General features: G+C 37.1%; 1 protein-coding gene across 1 annotated transcript in view; it reads left to right on the top strand.

Annotated features, from left to right (window-relative positions):
* LOC139721092 (neurobeachin-like) overlaps nucleotides 1-15014 on the top strand; it is a 35455-nt gene extending 20441 nt beyond the window's left edge. Inside the window, exons 7-19 of the mRNA XM_071632422.1 lie at nucleotides 1985-2125; nucleotides 2807-2926; nucleotides 3872-4024; nucleotides 4750-4917; nucleotides 5600-5689; nucleotides 6656-6836; nucleotides 7488-7559; nucleotides 8303-8458; nucleotides 9057-9230; nucleotides 10160-10261; nucleotides 10848-11047; nucleotides 11605-11756; nucleotides 12977-15014. Of these exons, the coding sequence (XP_071488523.1) occupies nucleotides 1985-2125; nucleotides 2807-2926; nucleotides 3872-4024; nucleotides 4750-4917; nucleotides 5600-5689; nucleotides 6656-6836; nucleotides 7488-7559; nucleotides 8303-8458; nucleotides 9057-9230; nucleotides 10160-10261; nucleotides 10848-11047; nucleotides 11605-11756; nucleotides 12977-13067 (1800 nt within the window). The 3' untranslated portion in view covers nucleotides 13068-15014. The remainder of the gene's footprint in view (nucleotides 1-1984; nucleotides 2126-2806; nucleotides 2927-3871; nucleotides 4025-4749; nucleotides 4918-5599; nucleotides 5690-6655; nucleotides 6837-7487; nucleotides 7560-8302; nucleotides 8459-9056; nucleotides 9231-10159; nucleotides 10262-10847; nucleotides 11048-11604; nucleotides 11757-12976) is intronic.
* The last annotated feature ends 9794 nt before the right edge of the window (nucleotides 15015-24808 follow it).

The following is a 24808-nucleotide window of genomic DNA, read 5'->3' as shown; positions in this document are numbered from 1 at the left end:
GCAACTCTCAGGGGTCAAACCTTATGGGCTTGATGGGGTAAATTGACCAGCAGCCAGCTCTCAGACTATATGTCAAGTATGAGATAGAGAGGTGTAGATTTCTCTAGGAAGACAGACCACAGGAATGATGTGTAGGTTATGTAAAAGACAAGATTGCCATGATTAGATGGGGTGAAGGACCTACGTAAGGACAAAGCTTGGGGTGTGTGGTTGAACTAAAGACAGTCAAGCAGCATAAAATATGTGGCTTGTTTAGTGATGATGCTACAGTGGATCATATGACACTAGTCAAACTCATTTGTTCCAGATGGGTAGGAGAGTATATTAATATGTTTTATGGGACAGGACTATGTTAAGTCTTTGATTTTGCAAGCTGCCAAGTAGAATGAGCCGGATGAAGGTCGGTTCCATAAATATTGGCACAAAGATAGAGGCAGCAAATCACTGACTGACGTTCCCAAGGTTCTTCCAGTAATTATCAAATAGTTTGTCCTTATTTATAGCTGTGCATTCCAAAACTCTCCCCTGATATGTGTACCCACCAGCTTTCCCCTGATGTCCTCATCAAAGGTAGTTTATCAAATTAGAATGTGTCCCTCAGAGTATCATTATCGTTTAGTGTTGTTTTTAAGGAGAATTTTCCCCCAATTTTTTAGTAGATTTCTTTTTTTTTCCGGTGAAACACTTTAGTAAACCTTGAAGGAATTTAAACAAGCTATCATAAGTTAAAAACTTTTAAAGATTTGGTTAAATTCATGTGCCATCTTCACTGGGATGGAAAGCTACAATGTGTTATGCCACAATAATACTTTAATGTCAAGAAGATATAAAGAGAATCCCAAAAAATTTCATTTTGAGTGAAAAGTGCATACTATCTCAACTTGTTAGCATATTTTGAGGGTGATATCAATTCTCGCTCTCTTCTGAAAAAAAGTAAGTTAGGAAATATGAAAATTCTGTGGAATTATCTTTATATTTTCCTTCATATTTTTGTACTGTTGTGGCATCACAAAATTATTGATTCATAACTGTTGAATAAATTTTCGTATATTCTCAAGTATCACTGATGTGTGCAAATTGTTTTTGCGTTAACTGAATCCACACATGTACTTCTATAGGGTAAATTCTTCTTCAGATATTTGTTTCATGGAGAATCATGGAGTAATATTTGTAATTTTATTGCATATATGCAAAATATCAGTTATCATTTGGCAACTTCATTGATTCAACAGTAGATGGGTTCATCACACAAATAGGATTGTCTGAAAGTGAAGAAAGATATTATATAACACCTGAAGAAATCGTTGTCATTTGATTGGTTGTTTGATGTTGATTATTCGGCCCATTTCACTATGACGTCATCATCCGTGCAATTGTGGTTCCATTTACCGTGCAATTTTGGATCCATACAATTTGCTCCATTGCACGCTCACTGAGAGCCCGGCATACTACGCGTATACGCTTGCGTTTTGCAGTGTATGTATGCGACAGCGCGCTACCTAGCATAAAGCGCTCAGTGAGCTGAGTGCTCTCATGATCTCAGATTCTCTATTGTTTCTAGATTAATAAAACATGAAAGGACAAGGATCTCTTTCAGGCGTTATATAAAACAAATAATAAATGTTCTTCTTTCGTGCAATGGACAGAATATTTCATTCGGTGAAAGATGAAATGTTTGATCCATTCAACGAGGCTGTGCCTCGTTGAATGGATCATTTCATCTTTCACCTCATGAAATATTCTGTCCATTGCACTCATAAACATTCATTATTTGTATACCAATACATGCATCTATGTACTCTTAATGTGATAAAAAGGTGATTATTGCCACAATTACATTACATTTGTTGTTGTTGAAAAAATCATATCACTGCATTTAGCAAAGATTTTCATGTACATGTACATATGTTGTGGGAATGCAGTTTTTCATCCATTTATTAATTTGTTTACTACCTCTTTTTTCTTTTTGTTCCTCTCTGCTCAGCCAATGGGAGCGCTGAATCCCAGTCGGAAGGCTTTCTTCCAGGAGAGGTACGAGAACTGGGAAGACGACAAGATCCCACCATTCCACTACGGCACCCACTACTCCACCTTGGGCTTCACTCTCATGTGGCTCATGAGACTGGTAAGAGAAAGAGAGAGAGAGACAGCGAGAGAGATCTTGAGAGACAGAGGGAGGAAGGTAGAGATCCATGTGACTTGTTATGGACAAAGAGATCTGTGACCACTTGACAAACTGACTGATATATGAAAACCTGTGGTACATATGATGTATTCATGAATGTAGACAGAGAGGTAGAGAATAGATATTCTAGTGCACATGTATGTCAGATATGATTTTGACTATCAGATGGATGAAATACGTAGGATAGAGAGATATTCATGTACTCAGTATACATTGGAGTGATTGAAGGTGAATACATGTTCAGCTTGTGTGTTGCAGCTGTGTACAGATACACACATATATCAGTGTGTTATTTGAATGAAAAATGTATGGATGGACTGTCAGTAACTATTATTTGATATGGATCTGGTCTTTTGGGGACCATAAAAAGATGGGTATGTACACATATTTATGTTAAATTTCCATCACAGGGATGATTTCAGTGCTAGCAAGATACATTGTATAAACAAGAGGAAAGACAAGAAAAGTTGTGCTTTATGGTTAGTAGTAATTCACCAGACTTTGGAGTTACAACTCTATTTCTCAGCACATCACAACTTCATTGTTTATAAGCACCTTCTTGTAGCAATATGCATTCCCATCAATGTGCACCTTCTCCTCTCTCTCCCCTCCCATGTACAGGAGCCATACACCACCTACTTCCTGAACCTGCAGGGAGGCAAGTTTGACCACGCCTCCAGGACATTCTCCTCCATGGCTACGGCTTGGAAGAACTGCCAGAGGGATACCTCAGATGTCAAGGTATAGGGACATAGGAATGCTGTAGAATAGAGGAGAGATGCTCTGGATTTTCAAACAGCAGTTGCTTGGTTCAATCTAGCTTGGAGTTTGTCATTAGATGAAATGTTTTACCTTAAAAATTATTCTGATGCGTGTTCAAAATCGGTACTTGATAATGCTGTTGGTCGTGATTATAGCAGGATTCTTTGTGAGCCTACCCTGGGTAATCAAGATCATACTATTATTGATAGTATGATCAAATTTCCACTGTGTAAAATTCAGTGGATGTACAGTCTCGCCCTTGTGTGCATAGTAAGACGGGAAAGCTCAAGTCTATTATTTTACAATAATTATGTCCAGTCATCCAGTGTTTCCTCTCCCTGTCTCACAGGTGCCCACTGGAGAATATCTCAAAATCTTCTGCCCATATGTGGAGAGAAGAAATGTTCTAGTACTAGTTGATTATGTTTGTCCAGCATTCTATGCCTATATTCTATGTACTGTACTTTTCATTTCACCATCCATATCAAATGTCAAGCTTCATTTTATCATGTACAGAAAGGATGTACCTTGTTTGACAAGCAATCGGCTTTTTATGGTGCTACCCGACTCACCTGTTCTTATTGTCTTGTTTTATTGCTTTGATGCAAAATAAATGTGAATTGAATTGAAATTGAAATTCAAGCAATCTGGTACTTGACGAACCTCTATGATATAGCTTATAGGTACATACTAGGATGAAACAAAGAATTATGACTTAAGAAGAGTGCTGATAGGCAAGTTTGCCCCCCCCCCCATCTATCTATCTACCTATCTTTCTATCTATATATCTGTCTGTCTATCTATCTATCTATCTATCTATCTATCTATCTATCTATCTATCTATCTATCTATCTATCTCTTAGGACCTGATGTTGTTGCTGTTATTGTTCATGCCACCTGTCATCCTTTGTTTCTCAATGTTAGGAATTGATCCCAGAGTTCTACTACCTGCCTGAGATGTTCTGTAACAGCAATGGCTACCGGCTTGGTAACCTTGACGATGGAAGCGAGGTGAATGATGTCGTCCTCCCACCTTGGGCCAAGTCACCGGAAGATTTCATCAGGATAAACCGACTGGTCAGTTTGGGGGGAGGGAGGAGGGTGGGCTGGTCGTAAAATGTCATGTTATAGCTCTCTTAAATGTGACCTTGCATCATAAAACCCACATAAGGTCCCCTTGGTCAATGTCCAAGTAGGCCTGATGATGTATTTTGTTTCAACAATTTTTATTTCCATTATTTGGTGTTGTCTGTTATCATACAAAAATGAAAGTGACACTGAGTTTCAATAATAGTTTAATCAGTGATGAGTGTCTTTTTTCCCCATGCCACAGTCTCAAAAGGGTCATAGAGATTGTGTAATCTGTAGTGTTTACATCATGAAAGAAGATACACAGCAATAAACAGAGAGTATTGTGATTGCGAGGACCACAGAGTATTTACAACTTTATAGTGCCATCACCGTCATTTTCAGGGAATGTGTAATCAAAAACTATGTATTTAATGGAAAGTTAAGCCCAAACATTGTTTTTATGTAAAATGTTGCGATGGGAAAAGAAAACCTCCTACAGATGAATGACTGCTTTTATACGTTTTCATATATTTATTCATGTGTTGTTTTATCTTCTTTTTTTTGTCACTTATTCTGTTTTACTTTTATGTCTATATAAGTAGATTTTAAGTGTCACAATAAAAAAAAAAAGATCAGTAGGCCTAAATGAAGCAGCAAACCGTTGAAGGACGTATTGATGTGAAATGGAGAGTAGTTTGTTTTTTTCTGATTTTGCTTTCCCATCCCTGCAGGCCTTGGAATCTGAGTTTGTGTCGTGTCAGCTTCATCAGTGGATTGATCTGATATTTGGCTACAAGCAGCGGGGCCTGGATGCCGTCCGCTCCACCAATGTTTTCTACTACCTCACCTACGAGGGCAGCATTGACCTGGAGTCCATTGATGATCCAGTTATGAGAGAGGTCAGACTCAAAACACGCAGACATGTGCACATATAACGTCTTTCTATTCACTCTCAAATGACCTTTGTCTTAAAAGGCGACATCATTTGTAAACTAAATGTTGATGAGACTTTGTTTTCGGGCTCTCTAAATTGGTAATAAACTTTAAGAGCGAATATCTATGATAGAGATATCACAATCTGTTGTTAAAAGACAAAGTCTGAGGAGTATACTTTGCTTCACATATCTTGCGTGCATACTACACATTGCAATAGCTGTCTATCCTGAGAAAAACTAGACTGCGCCCTCAGTGTCCCAAGTTATATAGTCTAAATGGTGAATTTTAAAAGGTCTACTTGTGTGTGATCTGCAAGCTACATTATTGAATGGATTTTCCTCAAAGTTTTTGTGCAGATATACAATGAAACACACACACTCACATACACATGCATGTACACACATTGGTTTTGGTGGTGTTGCCCTTATTGATTCCAAAGGTCGCCCTGAACAGCTGAACATTCATTTTCAAGAATGCTTTAATGAATATAGATATGTATACATATGGAAACAAATCCAACTCATTTGTGTAAATCATTAACATGTTGGAATACTGCTGTAGCTCCTGCTTTTGCCTCTATTGAGCATCAACTGTATCAAAAGTCTCCTCCAATGTCTTCTATGATTTCCATATCTCTCTCTGCAGGCAATTGAGAATCAGATCCGAAGTTTTGGACAGACTCCAGCTCAGCTACTGACAGAGCCACATCCACCAAGGAGTTCAGCTATGCACCTGGTGAGACCAATATTGGTCATCAAATCAAGAGTTAGAAAATTCATAAATTTAGTCATTGGTGGGGAGGGGGGTAGATCTCTTTGTCATGAACAAATTCAGCAAGACATTTAATATTTCCTTGCTGTAGTACTATATCAGTGACATATTCAGGAAACACAGCAATACAGTACATTCACTTTCATCACGAAATGTTGCTTGTAGAACAAATGAAATTCCTTGGGTGAAATGAACATGGAAAGACCCTATTGTGCTCAAAGATTATATGAATGAATTTGTTTGAAAAAATAAGAATAAAACTGATGATAGTTGTCAATATCAAACAAGAGGAGAGTTTTGGCTCTGATTTACTGTGTATTTTTTGTGATGCTAGTGTCAGTTTCCATGTGGAATTCCCGGTAGATTTTTGAAGGCGTGCATGTTAGTGTTGATGAAAACTAGCTTCAGGAATGCCAGTTATTAGACAGAAACATGTCAGCCCATCAAGACCCAATGCTACACTTTCCCTGGTTTTGTCATGTGTCTTTTTATTACATAGTTTAAAATTTGAATGTCTAAAAGTACTGTTGTATTGGGTGCAGAATTTCTAAAATCTGTTAATTCCTGTATTTATAAATGATTTTATGATTTGCAACATTTTAGAATATTTGATTTTCTTTTTTTTTCTGTCAAATTGGGTAATTTTTGTGACTTTTTTATTTTGCAGAGTAAGAATAAATTCATTCAGAACAGAGATTTGTTGAACTATTGCTTGGAAATTTCTTTTGCAAATCTTGACCCCTCGCAAAAATTTGCAAAAGTTTCATGCATGTGAAAACTTCTGGTCTGACAGTAATGTATTGGCAAGTAAAAAGTAATAACATTGGCACACATATAGTTTGTTTTACTAAAACAGCGCAGTATGAAGAGTTTTAGTGAAGTCCACCATGCGAAGCATCCCATCTTATTTTTGAATGTCCCTTTCATCAGTCCCCGATGATGTACACTGACCAGCTGCAACAAGAGGTCCTCATGATCATCAAGTTCCTGTCCAACTCTCCGGTCATCCATGTGGCAGCTAACACCAGCCCAATGGTCCCCACACCAGCCATCATCACTGTGGCTTGCAACCAGACCTTTGCCATGAACAGGTGGAACAACCAAACAGCTGGTGAGTTTGTAGACAAGGAGTGAGGGGACAAGTGGGGGGGGGGGGGGGGGGTTAGAATAGAGATAAGATTTGATAGGATTGGAAAGTTATTTGTGCAATTGCAATTCAACAACATGATGTCGTTGAATTTAGATAAATAAGGTAGAAGCAAACGGACAGAATGCTAGGAGTTCATCAAAATCAGACTCAGGAGAAGAAAACAGGAGTTTCAAAAGTTCTCTTTTACCAAATAGTGATGCCATTCACAACTATGTAATGATAATGGTGTTATGTCATTTAGCTATAAGGTGATAAATTCATCAGCCCACAACTCTTCCATTAGTTTGTGCATAAAATTCAAGTCTTAATTTTGTTTGGTATCAGCAATTACAACCCTTTCACTTTTTTAAGTCGTCCTTGTTTCTTTATTGCAACAAAACCAATAGTTCATCCAAGCATACATATTTTTCTTTCTTAGTTTCTGTCAAATGGAGGAAATGAGTAAAAATGTATGTGTGGATCAGTTGGAGACTTGTCGGGCCATGACAGCATCACCTCATCTCATTTGCATATGAAGTTGCTGCCAAGATCCCTCCCAACTGTGAAAGGGTTAAAGACATTACTGCATGTGATATTATTCTTCCGTCTCCTTACCCCCATTTCTCCTGTCAGGTGTTCCTGGTACACCAGGCTATTCCATGGATGCTGGAAAAAACCTCCTGATTGAACTTGATCCATTGGTCTGTAAGTGGCATAGTCCTTCTGGAAATTTGAGGGCCAGGCCTTGCTGCTTGAAAAACAAAACAAAATCGAATCTGAAATTAAAAGTATACCATACCTTCATATTCAACCATCCAGAAACAATGTTCGGGCCTTTGAGGGACTTTACCGTACACTGTACACGTTAATTATTAAAGTGGAAGCAGAAGTATAAGTAGAACACATCAGAGATGTTTAAGGAAAATTGGACCGTCCATTCAAAAGTTATCAAATTGTGAAAGATTTGAATAAATCCACTTATTGACATTTTATTGTTGGAATAGAAGGCTGGATAGTAAGTTTACTGTGCTGTGCCATTGTTTTGTATATCATAAACGCTATGATATATAGAGATGAGTGTAGTGCATCAATACTTGGTGAATTTTTTAACATACCATTTTTTTTTTGTACAAAGCAAATATGTCCATCATTCTGACCTCACACTGTCACTCAATGGCTACAAAGGACATCTTTAGCAATAAAAGCTCAATATAAGTTATTGTAAAACTGAAAAATTTTTCACAAGTAATTTTTGGCACTCAGTCAGGTAAAATGAATTTGATTTGTTTTTCATTCCACAAAATCAAGCTAGTTTCATGTTGTGCAAAATGCGCAAAAAATTCCACACTACGAACATTTCCACTTTTGCAGTACTCTCAGTGTGCTGAATATAAGTGGTGTGCAATGTATATACATAATATCTTTTTCAAATCATCTTGCCATCCCAGTGTCTCAGACTGGTATGCATCGGCGTCAGATCCTTGAGGCCATGGACTCCAACATCAAGTCTAAGGCCTCCTGCTACGTGGCCACAGCTGACAATCGTTACATCATGGCCTGTGGCTTCTGGGACAAGAGTTTCAGGGTCTTTCTGACCGACACCTGTGAGTAGAGATCGGCCAAAGTGACTCACTCAGTAGCCTGTCCACCTTTGTCCAACAAGAGGTCTCAGCTTCAAGGCCCAAGGAGACCACTTGGGCATTATTTATATTTTATCTATCCACTGTCCACTCTGTTAGCTTATCAAATCCTCAATGAGGATTGTTGCGTAGATCATCATCAAATTGGCATTTCTGAATTCCACTGCATATCTTATCCTGGAGAAAATCTGCCAAATATCAGGAAGAAACTGATACAAACATTTGCCAATTTGAGAAAGAAACATAAACCGTATTCTACTACGTGGTTTTCCCAATTTAGAAATCAAAAAGTCAACCATTTAAAACTTAGAAATAAGGATGCAGTGAACCATATGCAGCAATATAATACAAAAAGAAATAATGGAGTGAAAAAGGGCCTGAGCTTTTGATCCTACCAGAATATTCATCACAATTTTGCTTCTTCAAAAGCCCCTTTGACTCCATTCTACTCCATTGGCTTGCCACTATTGGATAATCAGCTTTCAGCAGCTCTTTTTTTGCTACAAAAGAAATCAGTGTGATTTGGTAATTATATGTAATTCTGTGTTCTGTACCATTCCAGGTAAGGTGACCCAAGTTGTCTATGGTCACTGGGACATGGTGACCTGCCTGGGCCGGTCTGAGTGCCCAGTCGGTGGGGACTGCTACATTGTGTCAGGGTCCCGGGATGCCACCCTTCTGGTGTGGCACTGGAGTGCCAAGCAGCAGTGGGTGCTGGGTGATAATCATGTACATGGTGAGATACAAACTGTAGATGATTGTGTAGGTGTTTTTGTATATGTGTGTGTGGGGGGGGGGGGATAGATGGATAGATAAATAGATAGATAGATAGATTGATTGATTGGTAATAGGAGGGAATGATGTGATAATCTGCACCCAATGCAGACAATGTGATATCATGCAGTAAGAGATTTTAAAAGGGGTGGGGGGGGGAGAAGATGGGAGGAAATTCGACTGATGTACAATGTATTATGCATGTGAAATATATAAAGAGATTGATTGATACCGAGGTAGATAAACATAGATTGTTAGGTAGATAGATAGAAATAGATGCACCAGATAGATTGATTGATGAATGAGGCAAGTTGATACATGATGCTAGAATTTGATACTGCATTGAATGTGAACACACTTGGGTCAGCTTTTGCCTTTCCTATGTTTTTTGTAACCAGCTGGTGTCTTCAAAGATGTTGTGATATTGATTGTCAATAGATGGAGGTCACATTGAACTTCCCATCCCTAGTACATCACCATTACCATTGTGTGGGACTGCCACACTGTTAAACCTGAATTTCTCCTCACAGTGTTGCCAAGTTATGAGAGATATAAATAAGGTGCCAACCAAAAGGCATGACGAGTTACAGGCAAGTGCACAGGCTAGGGTTGACAAGAATGTTTCAGGATCACCCAACCTCGATATTTATTTCATTATTTGTTTTTATTGACCACTGTCAAGTCAGGTGATTTCATTATCCTTTGATGTAATGGTGTGAGAGGAATCTATTTCTTCTTCTTCTTTTTTTTTTTCTTTTGTGGAATTCCAGTTACTCCACAAAAGCCACAAGTACAAGACATTGATAATACTGTTTTGTCTTATTCATATCAGGCCAGTGCTCACAATCAATCCTTCCAATTACATAATATTTCCGTTTGGTCTCTTTTCAGGTGAGGTTGCCACGCCTCGAGCCATCCTGACCGGTCATGACACCGAGGTCATCTCAGTTGCTGTCTGCACTGAACTGGGTTTGGTGGTCAGTGGGTCAAAGGGTCAGTATTAGGCAGTCTTGAGTTTTAAAGTTGGTCATACATTTGTAATATTTGCACACATTGAATTCAAAATTACAAGGTACTTTTGATTCATATCTTCTTGGAGAGAAATACAATTCATAATGTGGGTATAACATACAAAAGCATATTCTTATATTCTTTTTTGACTTTGTCCTTGGGGCAAATTTGGATGTAAAGTGCATTGATCAGTTTATTTGAAATGCACTGTAAAAAATACTTTATTATCATTATCATTAACGTCAAGCCACATCTGTGAAATGACAAGGAATTTTTGTCTCCATTTTAAAGACCGTCGAAGAACCTTCAATACCATTCACACTTCTCATTGCTACAATGCGCTCATCGCAGCATACTTGATGGGCTGATCAGGCAACATCTAGATTTTGATATTAGAGACAATAGAGGTTACTGACTGATTGAGTGAATGCAAATTACAGCAACGGTGTTCAAAAAGATCATCATCACTGTAGTGCTGATGTCATAATGTCTTGCCTTGTAGATGTGTAGCACAGGTGGATGTTAATTATGCCATGTGCATTGAAGCATTGCTCCTTGTCCCCCACAGGTGGTGCTTGTCTGGTACACACAGTATCAGGAGACCTCCTCCAGTCTCTCACTCCTCCGGCTGCCTGCAAAGTGCCACGCCTTTGCTCCATCGCCGCCGAGCAGGGTGTCATCATTGTCACCTTTGACAAGGGCAACATCTGCTCCTACACCCTCAATGGCCGCTTCCTCAACCTCACTGATGTCCAGGCCAACCTTCATGTGAGTTCATTTCATTTCTCCTTCCACTACCAGTGTCTTCCAATAGGCCTTGATTCCATAGTAACTCCTCCATCTAATAGTAACCATAGTATTGTAGTGCTGATTTCCTTGGAGAACAGCATTTGAAGACTTTTTTTCTAAATTTCAATCTGTGTCGAACACTCACAAGATTAAAGGCATGACATGTTTAAGTATTCCTGGTAGTTTATTTGTGACTAGACAAACATTCCATAATGTTGTCACATTTGGTCAAACAAGCTAATTGCAAAGAAAATCAGATCATGTGTAATATACTTTTCATGTACTTTTTGTCGGAAAAAACAGCAGTATTCCCAGCATAATGTTCATAGTGAAATTTCAAGCTGTCCTCCCCCTTAATACTAGTTTTCTATCACACTGCATCTCCCATTTTTTATGGGTATTTCTGACTGTCTCACTGTTTTTATCTCTTGCACTGTTAAATTCTATCAACCAAACTATAAACCAAATAATATTGTGTTGTTTTGCATGAAACTAATGTGTCAAAACTACACTCTTCTGAATTACTCCTCCTCCAGGCTGTAAAGATGAAGCCAGAGGGAGACTACTTTGTCACCGGGGGCGACAACCGAGTCGTCCAGGTATGGCGGACCCACGACCACAAGCTGATGCACACCTTTCCCCTGTGTGACGCCTCCATTCTCGCCCTAGACCTCGCCCACGAACAAAGGTTGGCATGCAAATACCTCATCATTATGTATTGTGTATAATGATAAGGATAATGTGAAATTATTTTTACCCAGGGTAGACTCTAGGGTGTAGTGACCACTTACTCAGAAGGCTCGGCCATAATCAAAACCCAAGCATTGCCAGGTACCAATTTTAAGTTTGGTTCAAGGAGGGAGGGGGTATCCATGAATTATCAAAACAAGCAGACCATTGATGTTCTCTCTTGTCAGAGGAATATGACACAGGATCCACTCCTGACAGGATCTTCTGTCTGTTTATAAAGTCCAGAGGTGTATTCTCCACACTGCAATGCTCCCAGTGTTGTGTGTACACATTTTAGTCAATGAAGGGGAGGGAAAGATGTAGTGGTGTTTGGTGTTTGGTGTTTGGTGTCAAGCCTCGTGTATAAACAACGGTGAATGGGGGAAGGTGCTTGATACAGTACATAGCTTTGTACATGGGTGTCAAGGTTAAGAGAGGAGAATTCTGGATATGTTATGTTTTATCATTCCTGGAGTAGGTTTGAAGGGGATTAATTCCCAGTCCACTAGTGCAGTATCAAGTGATGGAATTCCTAGTCTTCACATAGTAGTTATCATGAGGTTATTTCAGACATAATTATATATTAGTAGACATAGAGATAGATAGATAGATAGATAGATAGATAGATAGATAGATAGATAGATAGATAGATAGAAAGAAAGAAAGACAAGAAGATATGTAGATAATGTGATGGATTTCACTTGTAAACCTGTATTGTATGTAATGTACAAATGCTTTATAGATCTGTAAAAATAAATATTCATAACAAACACCTTGAAAGAATTCTGAAAAAGGTTAGGAAAGAGAGAGATTTCACAGTCTTGAACTGGAACAAAATCAAGAAAGGCATTCATGAGATGTTGATAAGAAAGTTTTGACAGGCTTGAACCTTACTGTGCTTCACTGATTGGCACAGATGTCTGGAAATTAACTGTCAATGCCAAAGTGGTAAGACTTAATATCCATATAGTGTCACTATGGCCTTCCTGTTTGACCGAGGTAGTGTTACACCTGAATGGACTGTCCAACTTGATGTAGATTCAAGTTTAGGGTGAATGAATTTGAGGTCCTATCCGTTGGTGAGGGGACATGGTAATACTTGTGATTTACTTTCTGGTGTACAGTCACCCTTGTGCCTCCATAATGTGCATCTGCTCCTTTCTCTTCTCTTCATTTCAGGACGATCATCGCTGGCATGGCAACCGGTAGCATTGTGGCCTTTCACGTCAACTTCCAAAAGTGGCACCATGAGTACAGGGAGGCATACTAGCCTCCCCAACTCCCAACCCCTAACCCTTGGAACACGTACAGCACACAGGAGGGCATTCCCTTAATCTCATCTTGTGCTTATCATAGCAGAATTGCAGCGAAACGCACACAAATTATCAAATACATATATGAATATAATTATACTCATTGTAATTTTAAATGCAGTGAAGCAGGGTTCATTCTGCTCAAGCTATGAAATTGCAGAGAAGCATATTGATACATATTTGCAGGAATGTAGCGGTATCAAAGGTCTGTAAAGAAAGGTAGATAAATGATGTGGAATAGGTGAGTCTTCTCAGCAGACTAGTGGTACTTGCCTACCTCCCTCGTAGGGAAAATAAAAAATGTGTCAGTGTGAAAGAATGATTCTTTGATATGGGTGTGCATGATTAACTTTTGCACTCTCTCTGAGTGTGCAATGCTTATGACTATTTCTTCATTATTCAAAACAAAACTGAGCCAAAGTTATGCCATTGTTCCTATTTTTTCACCATCGATAAAAAAAGAATATCTGTACACTTACATTTGTACTTTAATGTTTCAAATAAGCCCCTAGGACGTCATCAGATGTTTTTTTACCTAAGTTATTGTCAGATTTCCCATGAAATTAGATAGGAACAGTGCTAGTTTTTTTTTTTCTTCTTCTTCTTCTTTTTTTAAAGAACATTGTTATTCATTTCACGCAGAGGAGCTGTGGACATTTTTGTCTAGTGTAGTGTCTTCGAGGACTTTGTGAAAATTCCTCGTCATGATCGATAACATTCCACCTGCAGTACTTCTCTTTAGGAATATACGAAGCCTGACAGTAACCATGGCAACCAGTTTGCATACCAAGTCAATAGCATTCTGATGATGGTGGTGGTGGTGTTGAGGGGTTTAATGCTCATCCATTCTTTGGACAAAGATGGATGATGGTTGATGAGGAGTGGTGGTTGTGCTCTTGACAACTTTTGTGAATTATCCCAAAAAATGTATCTTTATTCAGTGATGTCGGATACACATGGAAATTAGTATCAAGGATCTTTATGATGTACAAAAAGGTGGTTCTCTTAATATCAGGGAAAGGAAGTGAAAATATTTAGGGAAATAGAATAGGTCATCGTGTATCACATGGGTTTGTCTCCATATTATCCCTTTTGTTGTTTTGGTTTTTATGTAGATGTTGAATCATTTATATAATTGTAAATCTGTTATTCATTACTCGGAGCAACCGTACTTCTAAATAAGGATATTGAGCTGAACTATCACTTCGTTTCTTCCTTCTTTTCAAGCCAGATTATTTCTTATTTGAAAGAGTGAAAGGGAAAAGTATGTTTAACACTGGATTCTTCACTCTCTCATAAGATGTATGTAGTCAATGCAATAGACAGGTGAGCTACTTTGATGCATAATCTTGTTGGTGTCAAGAACAAAAATAGTTTTGCCCGTCCTAGACAAAATGCTTCTTGACTTCCTGTCCAGCACTCTCAATTTAGACAGCAACATTTTACAATAAGAGGTGTGTGTAATGTACATGACTGACCAAAGTTGTGTGGACACTGAAATTTTTTCATGACTGTTAAAAGCAAGAAAAAAATATGTGATGCATGTTTAAGTGCTACTAGGTGTGACATTGTTTTTTTATCATAATGACTACAAAGTTATATTTGTATCTGAACGTTATCTTTTTGTCTTCTGCGATGAAAATTTCGTACATGTAGTACATTGTTGATAAAATATGCAAGAGAATAGTTATTGTGAAAATTGGATCAACAAATTAATTATTTGTATACATATAACCTCATATATATGTATGTGTGTGTATATATACATATGCACACACATGTACTACCCCAGAAAATCCTTGGTTTTGTTTTCTTTCCATTACTGATGTATCAAAACTAGTCAAAAATTCCTGTACAACAAATACGATGTAATCATGAAATATTGCTGGAAATATTTACAAATATTCAGTGCTTTGTTCATATCGTATACATAAAAGCAGTGTATAATTGTAGATACTGTGCACATATCGGAGTGTTTGAGGACACTGTATAATCTCATAAAAGTGTACATGTGATATTGAGTTGAACTGATTTCCAAGAAGAAAGAGGGGCAGAGATATACTGAGAAAACTGAAATGATGGAGGTTTCTGAAAGAATCTCCGGAATGTTCAAGAGGGTCTTGCATCACATGCTACATGGTATCCTCATTGTTTTGTGCAAGTCCATGTCCGCCCGCAGTTTTACACTTTAGAAGTGTCCTTTTTTAGTATTCAAGAATGCTCATATGTGAATGTCTCTAAAGTAGGACTGATGTTATAATGCTTGCTGCTTTCTCAGTTTTTGCGCCATGATTTGATATAAAGAAATGCTGGAGCAAGGGGACTGCCATGGTACAAGTTATGATTTTGTGTGTAATCAGAAGAAGACAACAAAGAATATTTAGCAGTAGGTGATATGTGAGAAAAGGGTTACAATAAGATGTATAGACTCTTCTATAGCTATTCAAGATGGACTCTTCTTTGGGTTTTAAGTGGAAAAAGATCAAAACTTGTGTTGACACACTCACTCACTTTATAATTTGCCCCATGAGCAATGTGGGTACCTGAAAAATCGACCACTGCATTGCCAATCAAAATGCTTGCTTACATGATCTGGAGATCATGCGTACAATCTAAACAAGGAAAGGCTGACAGTAGTTTATTCTTATCATTCTGTGTTTCTATCTTCAGTGTTGGCACTTTGAAATTGTGACATTTTGAAAAGAGAGGTTAGACTTTTTTGATTGCTGTGAATCTATTTCATGTCAGCCAAAAAGCCTCATCAAGTGGCCCCTTGTTTGTTTCAAAATTCAAGATAAATCACTGGACATGAGATTGCAGCCAGTGGTGCTACGTGCTGTCCAGATTCTGCTTTATGTCGGGATACATAGTTTGACAGCAGTTTTCAAACCAGAATGTTTACTTTCTACCTACTTTTATGCTCCCACCATTACTTCATTCCAATTACTCATTTCTTTCATTTTTTTGGTGGATTTTTAAAAACCCATGCTATTATTTCTGATGTGTTAGAATACTTTGATTTACAGCAGTATCCCTTAATACAAAGTAATTTTGTATTCATATCCAGTCAGTGGTGAAGCCCTATCATATACAGAATTAGGGCGTGAAAAGCTCCATTTTGTTGTGAATTGTTGAATACGCAGATCCCATATATTTTTAATCATGTGGACCAATGTAATTTAGGCAAATTACAAAGATGTGGAGAAAACAAGAAAAGTCAGAAAATACCATGTTTTAAAATGTATATCATCTGAGGTGTTCAAAACAAAAATAAGAAAGATATTGTAATTACGGTTGCAAAATTTTGATTTCCAATGAATATACTAATCTCACCTGTATTTGTTCCTGCTATATATGATTTTTTTTTTTAATGATCACAGATGGAAAACAAATCCTGCATTACCTTTCTTGCTGTTCCTCAAACTAGTAATCAAGTTTTTGACTTTCTTGGTAACCCTTCTGATGAAGAAATTAATCAAACTTCTGTGGTTAAAAAAAATCAAACCTCTGTGGTTAAAAAAAAAATCAAACAAACAAAGCAAGCTGACAAAAGAAGCAGTGATTTCATTTTTGTATTCATTTCATAATGATGTGCAATTACTTGCTTATAGTGTAATATAATAAATCTTCAAAGTAGCTAGAATCTAATGGAATATACATGTATAGTACCCAAACATTCTATTGTATTGATTCCTTTAAACATGAAGTTAACCTTTTCTTATGAGTCATTCCAGTTGACTGTTTTGAATGCTTATTGTTTAGCAGCACAAAAGTAGTTGTAATGAATTCCAATATGACCTTTTTTAGCTATCTGAAGGCACAGCCAATGTTTATTCTGTCAGGCCAGGCTTGTTATTTTTCAACCAATTGATTGGGTTCCATGTTCACAGGGGTCAAAGTGTGAGCATCTGGAGAATTTTGTACCACCTCCGTTTGACTCATTTTGATCCACTGTAAGAAAAGAAGACTGTGTCCTATTGACCACATGTAAATCATTGTTGATATCTTTTAGAGATTCTGAGGTGAACCTCTTTGTTTATTGTAACACTTCTGATTTTCTCACATTGTTTGATTAAGACAGGTCCAGGTTGATTCTTTGTGTCGTTTGTTTATTGTGTGATCTTAAATGAGATAAATATGCTGTTGTGGAGCATTTTTTGTTTGTATTGTTTTTGTTATTTTGTTTTTCAAGGGGGTTCTAGTGTGAATTTTGCCCACAAGCCTTAAAAAATGAATGCCATTTTTTTTGTATGGACAATTTTTGATAATATGGATCTACAAAAGAAGATGGATTTAAGAAATTGCTCCTTCCTTTTTATAACCCCTTCAGAACACAAAGTAAATGGAGACACAGAGTAAATGCAGTGCCATCCGCATTTTACCATTAATTCATTCATTAAGTGAAAGTACTGTTTTATGGTTACCACTTCAACTCAAGGGATTTTTGTTTTTCTGTGATTTCTCCTGCTTAATAAATGCCACATACCAGAAAATGACAAAGACATGTAGGCTTTCATTTTGTAGGTGAAGACTGCAAATTCGAAAAATGATATTTTTTTTATGTGTCCATGAACTAATATATTGTTAGATTTTTGTTCTGTAAACATTGGTTGGGAGCTTTTTCAGTATATTGGTGTGTCATTGCATCATAGTGGTGTGACTTAAACAAGGCAAAGCCTTTATAATATAGGCAGAATTTTATGCTTTTCAGTCTTTTAATTCAAAGTGTGTAACTGTAATGAGACGGAGCACCTATTTCTCTTTGCACTTTGCAGCAGAATTTATTATAGTTTGATGTTGTTTTCTTAAGACTAGACTTTTGTACTTTTTTATTTAGTTTTCAGCTTTCTTTGCTTCATTGCTCTCAGCATAACTAGTTAGTAACAATTATCATGACGGCACTTGTATGTATACAAGAAGACCAGTTCAATGAAGAATCTTCCACTGCAGCAATGGAATGATACAGAACAAACTGTCATGGAGTGTTGAGGTGGGCATCAGTATACACTATTTTTCACACTGTACTTGTGTCTCTGTTTGTATAGATGAAATCTGTAACATTCAATGTTTCTGTGGGAACATGTAGGCCTATTCCATAATTTCCCGTTATTCTGATAGTTAAGGTCTGGACTGAATTTGTGATAGCTAGACTATTCACTGACAAAGACTAGTCAAGGAAAGATGACATTAATTTTTGTGATGATTGTTTTAAGTAACATCAAACCTAGCATTCTCATATTTTATGTTATAGTTATGTGTCTTATGCAACTTTTTTTTTGAATGATTATTGTCCATGAGATATTGTAAGACCAACTGATGCAGAATTCTGATAGTAGAATAAAGTGCTGATAAATGTAGGCCATTTAAATTTGCAAGTTCATGTGTTTAGCAACATTATTTGATGTCATGGCACAATTTGCAATAATTAGTTCAAGTATTCCTAAAAACTATCTGTATTGTTCTTGCATTATTAGGAGTTAATTCTCTTTTTTCCGTTGTTTCTAGGTGTAGTTTTAGTGCTATTTTAGGAGATTGTGTTTACTGTGAAGTACTTGTATATTTTGGCTCTCTATTCAACAATTTGGGACAGATGGAGTAAAATAAATCTGACAATATTGTAAATGAGGCTGTATCTTGTCTATTATTTCTGTCTCGCTTGTGTCATTCGGCATGCTTGGTGATGAATGAAAGAATGAGTTTAGTCACCAACATGGAAACGCAAAGCATGTGTACACATCAAACACTGAAAAGAAAAGGAGCAAAATATACAGGCCATTGGCGGATTCAGAGGGGGGCGCAACCGGCGCACGCCCCCCCCCTTTATTTTTTGTAAAAAACAAAAGAAATAAAAAGAAAAAAACTGAAATAAAACCCTTAAGTGGCAACAGAAATATTAGTTGCTCCCCCCCCCCCCCCCCCCCTCCCTTTACAGAATTCCTGGATCCGCCCCTGCAGGCATTTCAAATCATTTGCAATTGGCAAATTGGAAACAATACCACAAGAACTGAATAAACTTATAATCCTCAAAGTATTCGTCATTAAGGAAAAAGAAAAGAAATTATGTACAATTTTCAAAATCATATTGCTTATGTCATCATAACCTTACCTCTTTTTTTTCAAACCAGATACAATATCAGTAACTTCATACCTAGTGGTAGGAATAAAAAATCTAGAATGCATATTACATTGATTTAAAAAATCAGAAAAAAAAATATTAGTATCGGGAATTTCGTGAGTGAAGGTTTCTCCAATTGTTGGAAACTATGTGTATGAAATATTTGCTATATCCACAGAATTATCAATAATTTCATCATCAGATCTTATTTTCAAAATACCAAACTTTTCATTTGATATATTCATTGCTTGTTTATATACATTCCATGTACTTTTTATATCCCATCTATATCTCTCTAATTGCTTATGATTATATTTTTTTTCTTTTCAATAGGCATTAGCTTAGTGAGGGTATTGTCATACGAAGTATATTTCATTCATGCTTGTTCAGTTTTTGTTTCATCTTAAATGCATAAAGCAATTTATTTTTTCTATTAATCGAACGCAAAATGGACTTCGAAATCCAAGGTAGCTTTGGTGTTGTTTTATAATTCTCTCTTTTAGGGATACAAATATCCAAATGATTAGCAAAATATATATTTTTTCAAATTCAAAGCCAAATTAATGTTATCAGTATCAAACACACAATCCCAATTGACATTAAAGAAGCACAAAAAGAAGACAAATTTTCTTGGGTTACTCTACGCCTCAAGTATCGCTGCGATAAATTACTGCTGATATGGTTGAGTCTAAGATGCGTTATTACTGGAAAATGATCTGTCATATCTGATAAAATTATCGAAGAATCTTGAAGGGTTAAAACATTACCAAATATATTGTCAATTAAAATGGCCGAATGACGGGAGACGCGAGTCGGTTTCGAAATAAGAGGTAAGAAGGAAGAGGATAAGAATGTCTCAAGAAATTCTCCCAAGATATTATCCGTCGCGTGTTTTAACAAGTCGATGTTAAAATCACCGAATATAAAGGAGTCTGAGTTAGTAAATAAAGGGTAGGTAAGCAACTCAGTGAGATGTGATAAAAATCTTTGTTGTTGAAATCTGGAGGTCTGTTAATAATACCTATCACGATGTTTTTGTTACCAGGAACAGTGATCTCAATGAAAAAGTGACCCAACACTATCATTCATTTTGCTAAGCTGTTCACGGACAGTGCATTCAAAGCAGCGTAAAACATATAAAGCGACTGCACCGCCAGAGCGATCAGGTCTATTATTCACAAAAATATCATACCCTTCAAGCGCAAAAGATTGTTTGGGACATGAATATAACCACGTTTCAGCGAGTCCTATCACTGAAAATAAAGATTTGTTTGAATTATCTAAACAATAACTGTAATTCTTCAAATTGTTTATTTATACTTCTTGTATTCAAATGTACCAACGAAAATGTATCTTTCATGAAACCCTTACTAATATCTTTGAATTGATTCAAAGTGACATGATTACACAATGGAGCTTGAGTCAAATCATTAAAATCATACTGCATTTCTTCCGCTGCTGAATTAATGTTGTCGGCAACTAATTCATCATTTAAAAAAAAATGCAACCTAATCCAGGATCGGTTGAGAAAAAAAAAAGTGAAAGGTCATGACTTGTTCACGCCATTCTCCAAGGAACAGCACGGATTATGCTCTACTTAGATGTCGGCGAAGAAGAAGAAAAAAAAAAACACACACACACACACACAAATTAGTAGTGCGATCCTTCAAGCATGACTGACCTGACCTGTTTCTCGTTCAGACGTTACGAAAATATGTGTTACCAGGGTGGTGTATTGCGTAAGACAAATACAATACTTCCAAATTCATCGACAACAATGAAATTCTTCACACGCATTAAGTACACGGGTGTATACGCATATATCAAATTTTTTATATCAGGCCTCTGACTAAAAATGCAGACGTAATTTCAGTTTACATAAAGGTAAGCAAGGTGACAAGTGGACAAAATTCATGACAATCAGGCTGTTCAGTTTCAAGAATTCAAACAAGCAATCTCATGTTATTAAAGACAGTTCTTCCAGCTCTGGATGAGAAAAAAAAAAGAGACGTACCCGTGCCAGCGGTCAAACATTACGGTATAACATGAAAGCTTTCCCAGATGAAACTAAAGTTTTCTGAGTTTAGGCATCTTTTAATAAACATAATGCATAATTTTAAAAAAGAATGAATATGAACTAGGCGTAAGAAAGGGGAGTATGGTTCAATATATTTATTATATGACCGACAATGGCGCCATGTGATTTCACCATAAGCAAACCAAGCAGTCACATCTCGAACTGTCGTAGCTGCCAGGAGGCAGAGCATTGATATAATGAAGACAAAATAATATGAGAAAGTATAACAGTAGTCACTATGATGTGACAACACATTATTTTGATTAAATTATCGCACAGTGCACCAACTTAGTAATACAGGTATTATAATGTACCAGAATTGCGATAACAAGAACCCCGACATTTAAAGATGCATACAGGATTTTTTTTTTTAATACATTAAAAAAAAAAAAAAACATTTTTCTTTAGACACAAATAGGCCAGCAGCCAGTGCTGCGTGGGACCTTGAGCATCTTCTGGCTTACATGTCACTGTCACAAAAAGAAAGCAAAACAATTCAGTGTAGTATACATGCGTCAACAATTAAAGAGCAAAAACAAAGAAAATGAAGAGGATAGGCCTACTGCCTTTTACGTGATGCAAAGGTATTTACAACCAAGTCCATAGGGTTAAGATGAGGAATAAAATACTTTACTAAATGTTGCTGGAGATGAATAACCATCAAAAGATTCGTGCCCTCATTTTTTTCGTGTAGAGAAACAATTAGACATGGCTGTAAGTTACGTAATTCCAAGATCATTGCTCGAGACTTTAGAACATGAATTAGTCCATGGGCCAAGACCCGAAAAATGGGTTGTTGGTACCATCTGAGGTGGCACAACCTTTTTGGTGTCATTTTGTTTGTCGGGCATAGATATGCTTATAAAGCTATGATAGCATTTCCAAATGAGTAGCTTAGTCATAATAAATGAATTTTTAACCAATTTGGTCAGGTATTTATATCCCTATACTTCTGAATCGAAACTAAACCGCTACACAAAGAAGAGCACTGCCTTCTGTATGTCCACAGGTGTTCTGTTGGAAACGCGGTGCGCTTAGTCTTTATTCAAGGCAGCGAAGGGAATATCCAAAGGGTTATGATGTCCACAGCTGTCACGCGGTGCGCTTAGTTCTTTATCTAGACCAATGTACCCTTATCATATCTAAAGTTCCTCATAAAAGGGATTATCTATACTGTTTTTATACTACCCTATCAACAAATACATCAGTTTTAAACAAAAATCACTCTGTTCATTTACAATATCATTCATTATAATGTATCGTAGTGTACCGTACATTGTTTTTGCATTATCTTATATTGTTGGAGGGAAATAAAGCGACATTGGCGTGGTATCAGCATTTTCACCGTAGCATTTTCACAGAAAAATGATAAATGATTGACCAAAAATACGATAAAATTCACTAGGAATTGCTTTTGTTGTTGTTGTTTTTAGATAAAAGGATATACACTGTATCATACGCTTTGGATATTCCCTTCGCCGTCTAGAATAAAGACTAAGTGCTGTGGACATCATAACCTTTGGATATTCCCTTCGCTGCCTTGAATAAAGACTAAGCGCACCGCGTTTACAACAGAACACCTGTGAACATACCATAGAGCTGCATTTTACAGCTCTATGGAACATACAGAAGACTGTGCTCTTCTTTGTATGGCGGTTAGCTTCGATTCAGAAGTATAGGGATATAACAACGAGACCAAATTGGTTAAAAATTCATTTACTATGACTAAGCTACTCATTTGGAAATGCTATCATAGCTTGATAAGCATATCTATGCCCGACAAACAAAATGACACCAAAAAGGTTTTGCCACCTCAGATGGTACCAATATCTGGCCTGGCCCATGGACTAAATGGTGAGTATTTTGAGCACGTTTGAAATTCAGTCAGCTCTGGTATGAGTAAACTAGATCGGAAATACCGACCTATAGTCCATGGGCCAGGCCAGATATTGGTACCATCTGAGGTGGCAATACCTTTTTGGTGTCATTTTGTTTGTCGGGCATAGATATGCTTATCAAGCTATGATAGCATTTCCAAATGAGTAGCTTAGTCATAGTAAATGAATTTTAAACCAATTTGGTCTCGTTGTTATATCCCTGTACTTCTGAATCGAGACCAACCGCTATACAAAGAAGAACACTGTCTTCTGTATGTTCACAGGTGTTCTGTTGTAAACGCGGTGCGCTTAGTCTTTATTCAAGGCAGCAAAGGGAATATCCAAGGGTTATGATGTCCACAGCGCTTAGTCTAATATTCAAGACTGCGAAGGGAATATCCAAAGCTTATAAATACAGTGTATATCCCTTTATCTAAAAACAACAACAACAAAAAAGCAATTTCTAGTGAATTCTAGCGTATTTTTCAATTAGTTATCATTTTCCGCTGAAAACGCTACGGTGAAAACGCTAATACCACGCCAATGTCGCTTTATTTCCATCCAACAATGAAAGATTATGCAAAAACAATGTACCGGTACACTACAATACATTATAATTAATAATGTTGTCAATGAACAGAGTGATTTTTGTTTAAAACTGATGTATTTGTCGAGGGGGTGGTATAAAAACAGTATAGATAATCCCTTTTATTAGGAACTTTAGATATGATTAACGGTACATTGTTCTAGATAAAGACTAAGCGCACCGCGTGGCAGCTGTGGACATCATAACCCTTTGGATATTCCCTTCGCTGCCTTGAATAAAGACTAAGCGCACCGCGTTTACAACAGAACACCTGTGGACATGCAGAAGGCAGTGCTCGTATTTGTATAGCGGTTAGTTTCGATTCAGAAGTATAGGGATATAAAAACGAGCCCAAATTGGTTAAAAATTCATTTATTATGACTAAGCTACTCATTTGGAAATGCTATCATAGCTTGATAAGCATATCTATGCCCGACAAACAAAATGACACCAAAAAGGTTTTGCCACCTCGGATGGTACCAACAACCCATTTTTCGGCTCTTGGCCCATGGACTACTAGTGTAACATAAAAAGGAACCTCTCCCAACACAGACCATGATGACTTGCTTACAATGACTTCAAAAGAATATGCATTGCAAATTGAGGATTGGGTCTTACGTATAAAGAGTAGATCACAGGTTCATAGAGCGGTTCTTACAGAGTTCACTGAACGAGCGTTTACAACTCGGTCGCGTAATCAAAACAGTGTAGTAAGGCGACGATTTTAAGCGGAATTAACTGACTTGAAGAACATTGTAGGAACTTCAGCTGATCTTATGGCGTCCAAGAAGGACAAAAGATCTGAATTGGGTCGATTATAGTACATATTGGATTTGTGTATCTCTAAGCCGCACATGCCAAGTCTTCGCACAATATTCAGTTCTCACAAATAACTTTATACAAAAGGAAAAGAACGAGAAGGAAAAAGAAAAAAAAAATCAAGATTACACTTTTTTCCTGGTATAAGTAACGCACTGAGCTTTGACACCAACAGAGGCATCCAAGAGTAGTATAAGGCATTAAAACCTACAGAGGCGTTGTCG

This window comes from Diadema antillarum, unplaced genomic scaffold, assembly GCF_040938485.1.
Source record: "Diadema antillarum isolate AM-2024a unplaced genomic scaffold, OU_Dant_1.0 scf00000138, whole genome shotgun sequence".
NCBI lineage: Eukaryota > Metazoa > Echinodermata > Echinoidea > Diadematoida > Diadematidae > Diadema > Diadema antillarum.
The sequence above is the reverse complement of the archived record's forward strand: the minus strand, read 5'-3'. Positions and strand labels throughout refer to the sequence as shown.